The sequence below is a fragment of the Aplysia californica genome, unplaced genomic scaffold, assembly GCF_000002075.1.
Source record: "Aplysia californica isolate F4 #8 unplaced genomic scaffold, AplCal3.0 scaffold01062, whole genome shotgun sequence".
Lineage (NCBI taxonomy): Eukaryota > Metazoa > Mollusca > Gastropoda > Aplysiida > Aplysiidae > Aplysia > Aplysia californica.
The window spans coordinates 39,648-47,251 of record NW_004798332.1 but is presented as its reverse complement, the minus strand read 5'-3'; the positions used below and the strand labels follow the sequence as shown (position 1 = coordinate 47,251).

The 7,604-nt window shown below is 41.5% G+C and overlaps 1 protein-coding gene across 1 annotated transcript in view; it reads left to right on the top strand.

Annotated features, from left to right (window-relative positions):
* The window catches only part of LOC101861012, a gene marked incomplete in the record, with an annotated part of 21,979 nt that overhangs the window by 12,081 nt on the left and 2,294 nt on the right, over positions 1-7,604 (top strand). Inside the window, 2 exon segments of the mRNA XM_005111461.3 lie at positions 135-208; positions 6,111-6,252. Of these exon segments, the coding sequence (XP_005111518.2) occupies positions 135-208; positions 6,111-6,252 (216 nt within the window).

Below are 7,604 nucleotides of genomic sequence, written 5' to 3'. Positions count from 1 at the left end.
CTCTGTCTGTCCATATTTATATATCTACGTATCTGCTGTATAATTACTTGCCACCTGTATTTCTATCCATCTATTTACCTGCCTTTCGACAATAGGAGAAAAAAACAACCCATTTACAAAAAAATATTTTTCAGGCCAGGTGACGTCACACTGGGCAAGGATCAAACTCAGGTTCCAGGTCTCGCTCTGGCGTTCAATAAAAACCACGGTAAGTTCCACACGGTAGGTTTTTGGTGGTGCTTATGTTTCGCGCCTCTTTCATTGGAGATATTACGTTATGTAAGAAGCGATACCATTTTTTGGCGCTGCTCCTGTGGCGACAAGGTCGTGTTTACATCGGCTCTGCTTGTTTTGGAGCTCTTTTACTGTTTCTGTTTGGACTGTGTGTCTGAAACTTTCCTTATTCCACCATGGAGGTGCAGTGCTGTGTTCGGACTTTTAAGTGCATTTTTTTATGTATAATTTTTTTGACATTTTTCGGTGAAATAAGACCTTTACCAAACTACTCGAGATTTTCCTCCATTACGTATAGCCTAGCCATGTTATTAAACCTCCGCCCCCAGTGCCTGAGTTTTTGTCACCATGCTCAGTACGACTTCCCGCAACAACAGAAACGGAAGAGAGGGAGGAAAGGAGGGATCTAGGGAAAAAACAAGCGTAGGAAAGCCTGACCCTTTGTACCAGCTATTGTGTTTGGCAACACTAGATCTTTAAACAAGAAATTAGAAGAACTGTCAACATGCTGTCGACATTTTAAAGAATAGCGTGACGCTTCGTTTCTTGCGTTCACCGAGACATGGTTTGAATCAACGATGGCCGACTCAACAGCACACATGGACGACTTTCACATTTTTCGCTGCGAACGAACCCCTGCTGCCGGAAAGACCAAAGGTGGCGGCGTGTGCTTCTATGTTAACCACCGCTGGGAACACCGTAACAACATCACTCTTAAAGAAACACTATGCACCCCCAACATTGAACTCCTTACTGTCAACGTGAGGCCTTTCTACCTGCCCAGGGAGTTTACTGGTGTCATCATCAACGGTGTCTACATCCCACCCCAAGGCACGGAGAGCGAGGCTGTTGAGATCCTAGCGTCTCGCATTCACAGGCAACAGTTACAGTCACCGGATGCTGTCACCCTGACTTTTGGTGACTTTAACCATTGCCGTCTCGACTCGTTACTTCCCCACTTCCACCAATATGTTACGTGCGCCACAAGGTTACAAAAGACCATCGACCTGTGTTTTGGCAACGTCAAGGACGGCTACAAGTCTCTCCCCCTTCCACCGCTGGACTCAGATCACAATAACATCCTTCTGATCCCAAAGTACCACCCCCTGCTCAAGACAAAGAAACCAACAACCAGGACGATACCATCATGGACAGACGACACGACCGAGCAGCTACGGGGATGCTTCGACTCTACAGACTGGGACATGTTCAAAGACACCTGCAAGGACCTTGACGAACTTACCGAAACCATTTGTGCTTACATTAGGTTTTGTGAAGAAACTGTTACTATTTATAAAACCCTTACGTACTATCCAAATAATAGCCATGGGTAACGAAAGAACTGAAAGATCTTATAAAAGAAAAACGGAAAGCCTTTAGAAGTAATAACATAAATGAAATGTACTTGATATCTAAAAAAAATAAAAGAAAGATTGTTCATTGTAAACAAAGGTAAAAAACTAGAATTGAGAGCGAATTTCAGACAAATAGTATGAGAAATATGTGGTCCTCTTTGAAAAAAATAACGGGTTATACTGCAGCAGGAGAGAGTGTGCAAGTAAAAAATGAAAGAGACTATGTAAATGAGCTAAACAACTTTTATTGTCGTTTCGACAGTTTTGATTTTGAGAATGAGCAGCGTGATCTTAAACAGAGGCTAAGAGACGAGCTGAGCAAGGAGGAGTGTGTTGAGCTCAGTGAGCGGAGTGTTAAAAAGAAATTCCAAAGTGTAAACATAAACAAAGCCTGTGGTCCAGACGGAGTGAAAGGGAGAGTGTTAAGAACTTGTTGTGAGCAACTGCCATTGTTATAGATATTTACCTTCATTTTTAACCTGACTTTACACAAAAACTACATTCCTACAATATGGAAAACATCGGAGGTAATACCTTTTCCAAAAAAGCCTAAAATATATGAATTAAATGACTTAAGACCAGTCGCTCTTACATCCATTGCTTTCAAGTGCCTTGAAAAATTGATCCTCTCTAATATTAGGTTGTGTTCATGGAAATCTAGACCCATTCCAGTTTGCATACAAACAAGAGAGGAACGTAGAAGATGCTGTACTTGTTTTTTGTGACTCTATACTGAAACACCTTGAAGCATCGAAAACGTAGATCTATACGAGGGTACTTTTGTAGATTTTTCCTCAGCATTTAATTAAATTCAACCGCATATCGTCATTGAAAAACTTCTAAGACGGAGAGTTAGTCATCATATCGCAGCATGGGTCCTGGAATTTTTGACAGGCAGACCACAATATATGTGAAGCTAAACAACACAAAATCTGACACCATTCTTTGTAACACCGGCAGTCCTCAGGGGTGTGTTTTGTCACCAGTTTTGTATACTATATATACCAACGATCATAGAAGTATATATAAAACAACACGCTTAATTAAGTTTGCAGATGACTCTGCTATTATTGGATTAATAAACCTTGATGAAAAAGAGTATTTCGAAGACATATGTAGGTTTTTTCTAAAAGCGAACCTCTCAAAAACAAAGGAAATGATTTTTTATTTTAGAAGAGAAAAACCAACAATCCCACCACTCGTAATTGAACAAGAAACTATTGAAATCACGGATTCATACAAATATCTTGGCCTCAAAATAGACAACAAATTTACATGGCAAAACCACGTAAACAATACCGTTAAAAAGGTAAATCAGAGGCTGTACTTTCTGAGGAAACTAAAGTCTTTCAATCTGAATCCACCCATCCTTCAGATTTTCTACACCACCACAATAGAAACTTTGATAAATATTGGTATCACTTGCTATGGTAGCAATCTAGGAAAGCAGCACATTATAAAAATAAACAAGTTGATAAGAAAGGCATCAAGAACAATTGGTAGAGTCCTAGGTAACTTTGAATATCTGCACAAGACAAACGTTCTAAAAAAAAGGCGGAAATAATGTTTAATGACCATAGCCACCCACTGACATCGGAATTTCAACTATCGACCCGCAGTAAATGATACATTTCCAAAAAAGCAAGAACAGACAGATATAGAAATTCATTCGTACCAACTGCAGTGAGGTTACTGAACACCCAGTGCTACAAATGAAACAGAAAGAGAGAGAGAGAGAGAGAGAGAGAGAGAGAGAGAGAGAGAGAGAGAGAGAATGAATGTTTTACGGAGCGGGTTGTCCCAGCCCGTGAGACATGTATTTACTTGGCCTAATGTCCTGTCTTGTTGTGCGTTTTTTAAGTCTAACTTTTGTAACGTCTACTGCCATTGTTAACGACCAAGACAAATTTCTCCCTGCGAGATGAATAATGATTGTCATTGTCATTGTCATTGTTGTACGGTCTGTCACCGGTTGAACTGCCCAAATAATCCGTTTTTTCTGTTGTTGTTGTGTTGTTGTTGTTGTCGTTGTTGTTGTTGTTGTTTGTTAAAAAAAACATCCAAAAGAGGATAAATGAATGGCGAATCATGGTTGCCGACGGCCGTTTGAAATCTGCCATTCATAATGATGATACTCTGTTACAGGAAAAAAAGAAACTTCTGTTTGTTGCCTGCATGTCGGAAGGCTTGGCTTAGAGAGATCATGTCTGGTATCAGAGTCTCACTATATCTTTCTTGGCTGTCCTCTGGCCGTGTTACCAAGCAAAATTTTGTTAAGCACCCTGGGCCTGTAATTTTACTAGCTGTGTTGAATCTCCTAGATTCTGACCAATTTCCTTAGATTCTAACCAAGCATAGTCGTTATCATAGAAGCTGAAAATACTCACATTTCTCCATCATCCAAATTTCTTTAATAAGTTGAAATGTCGATCATTGCACCATTAGTGTCGGAAATAATTTATTTCTTTTTAATATGTCAAAGTGTAAAAACCTACACATAATTTTGTTATTCACCCTGGGCCTGCAATTTTAATAGCATCGTTGGACCTCCTAAAATCTAACCAAGAATAATAACTCTCACACAAACTAGAAAAAGCCTTGTTTCTCCATTATCCTTTCTTTTTTTTCTTTTTTTGGGGGGGTAAGTTGATATGTCGGTCGTTACATTCTTAGTGTTAAAAATAATTTGATATATTTCTTTTTCATATCTAGTTGTAACGACCAACACATCAATTTATCATACACCCTGTGCCTGCAATTTTACTTGCAGCGTTTAACCTCCTAATCTCTTACCATGCATAATAGTTATCATAGAAGCTGGAAAAGGCCTCATTTCTCCATCAGCCTAATTTTTTCAGAAAGTTAATATGTGAGGCAGCATGGTGGAATCAGGCTCTCGTCAATTTTTAGGCATGTAGAGTTATTGTCATCATCTTAAGCTCATTCACTTGTCTTTATTTGGTTTAAAAATATACATTTACCTTGAACACAAGCCGAGATATTTGCGAAAGAAGGAGGTGGGGGTCACCTGTTTTCAGAGGTAAAATTAGTGAGTAAATGGCCGCCAAAGATTAGTTATTTCCTTAGCTTAAGAGTCCGTGGTAACTGAAAATTTACACTTTTGTGCCTTTAATCAACGCTTTTCAGAAAAATCCACAGAGAATTGAGTTCTCAAATGGGCATGAAAGGCGTTGAGCCAAAAAACAAAAATTTGATAAAAATTCACAAACCTGCGGAGAAATGCAAGTTTCTCCACTTTGATTATTTTGACGAGAGCCTGATTCCACCACGCCGCCTCACATATGTTTGTGGTTACACTCTTAGTGTTGGAATTAATATATTTATTTTTCTTTGGTCTTCTTGTAACGACCAACATATAATATTGTAAAGCCTGGATCTACAATATTCCTAGCACCTTTCAACTTCTTTGACTCAAACCAAGCATGCTGGCTATAGAAGCTGGAAAAAAGCCTTAGCTTTCCATCATCCAAATTATTTTAGTAAGTTGGTATGTTTGTCGTTACACTCTTAGTATTGGGAATAATCTTTGGTTTTTACTATTACTCCTATAATGCCACCACGTATCTTGTCGTGCCTGGTCTTATTGGACATACGCTCTGTTTGTTTTACGACCCGACCGACACAATTCTACCATTTAGGAGGTGTGCTATGATCCTGTCTGTCAGGGCCAACCCGGGCCAAGAGGGATACAATGTCTCAGCAGAAATATAAAAAATATACTCGATAAAAACTTCTCTAGTTTTCTGCATGCGATGGCGAAGCGCCTAACAGCTAAACCACAGTCACAATTCCCTCTACCTCAGAATTTAAAGTTCTATCTGACACCTTTGGCCGCTTTGAATTGCCAAGACCATGAGGTCAGAAAACACATGCGTAAGAGTATTAGGAGAGATTATCAAGATATTCAAAGAACTGCATTCGAAAAAGTGTGACATAATTGTGAAACTCAAAAGTTTTGACGTCAACATTCTCAAAACTGGGTATTCAGCAGATAGAACGTGTACAATTATTCTGAGGTAGCGACATGTCAGTCCAGTTGTGACAAGGATAACGAAATACACAAAAAGTATCACTAGGCATAAAAAGCACATGTCTTTTGATTACCTATGACCAGACATTAACTGCTCGACCCCTCCTCCCCCTTTCTCTCTCTCTTTCTCTCTCTCTCTCTCTCTCTCTCTCGCTCTCGCTCTCGCTCTCTCGCTCTCTCTCTCTCTCTCTCTCTCTCTCTCTCTCTCTCTCTCTCTCTCTCTCTCTCCCCCTCCCTCCCTCTCTCCCCAAGTGGATGGTTGGCAGGTGCTCTGGTGTGGTTTGCTTCTTCTTTCCTATAAAAAATCTATCATATTTATCTCTCCTCCTTTTTTTATGAATGTTACTCTCTTGTAACACATCTATTCTTCGGCACGTATATGACCTCGTTGTGTTGCAAGAGCCGTAAAGCTCTTACAAAAACTTTTTTAAAACAACTCCCCCCCCCCCTCTCTCTCTCTCTCTCCCCAGCTCCTCAGTGGAAATCTCTGGACCAGGTGATACTTCTCCCGCCGTCGGGCGTGACTGCGGACAAAGTGGCCAAAGGACTGGGCCTGTCTACCCACAACGCTCTCCTCTACCGCTCTCTCACTGGCGACGCACACCAAAGCTTGTGAGTATATTTGTTGGCAAAATAAAATCGGATGGCAGGACGTCTGAAATAACAACAATAATAATAACAACAACAACAACAACAACAACAACAACAACTACAGACTTTCAGCGTCTCGTGCCGTGCGTGATGAAGCGAGGATCGAGACGTCGTGTTGTCAGCGTAGAGTGAAATTATGAGATCATCTGGAAGTAGTTTCGCCAGTTCGTCGATATAAAAGAGGAAGAGGATGGGTGCCAGGACGGAACCCTGTGGGAGGCCTTGGATCATTTTCCTGTTCTTACTCAGTATTCCGTTGAATCGGACTCTAGCTTGACGATTTTGAGGGAAGTCATTCAGCCATAAAACGTATTTATCTGGGATACCTCTGTCTAGGAAGATGTGGAGTAGGCGTTCTCGTCAGACCGTGTCGTATGCCTTTGAAAAATCGAGCATGAGTACCGATTTCTCCTTTTGGAAGCCGTCGGAAATGTAGGTAATTCTCAGAACTTGGTCTGCCACACCTTTTCCCTTCCTGAAACCAGCCTGCAGTTCGGAGAACCAGCCGGTCCGCTCGGCTATGTCGTACAGTACAGTCGTTCAGATACCATTCTCTCCATAACTTTGATGGCACAGGATAAGAGGCTTATCGGTCTAAACGACGTTAGTTCCGATGCTGGTTTGGCAGTCTTGAGGAGGGGGACAAAGATGGCGTCTTTCCAGACTTGTGGGACATCTGCTGAGCGAAATGACATGTTGAAGATGGAGAGCAGTTTCTCCAGCGCTTTGGGACCAGGTTTTTGAGGAAGGACGGAAGGATGTTGTGTGGTCCGGGTGATCCACGTGACTTCATCTTTGCAATGGCATTCCTCAGTGAAATCGGGCTGGTCTGCCCTTAGGTTGTTCTGTAAGCATTTCAGTCGTTGTTTGAGTTGCCGGTTTTTGGCTCTGTCTTCTTTCAACATGTTTAGAATGCAGACGTTCGCGTAGTGGTCTGCGAATGTGTCCGCCTTATGCTTGATGTCACCAGTCGCCCATAGTGTGACATTGCTTCATTTGGCGAGTTTGTCTCTGGGGTACCGTTGAGGCTTTTTATGATTTTCCTCTTCGACAAAACTCATCACAAAAAAACCTCCAATATCCCACACGCGGACGAAGGAAATATACAAGGCAATTTCCTTAAAACGAGAGACTCAAATTAAGTCCTGCAGTGACCAACTGGCAAAAATCAGGACCGGTCACTTCTCTGGGCTGCGGCCTACAAAAATAGAAGAGACAAAAACATCGGACCCAAACTGTCCTTTGTGCAACGATGAGCCCCAAGATTTGGAGCACTGGCTGCAGAGGTGCCCCGCCACGGAGGTCCGGCGGTG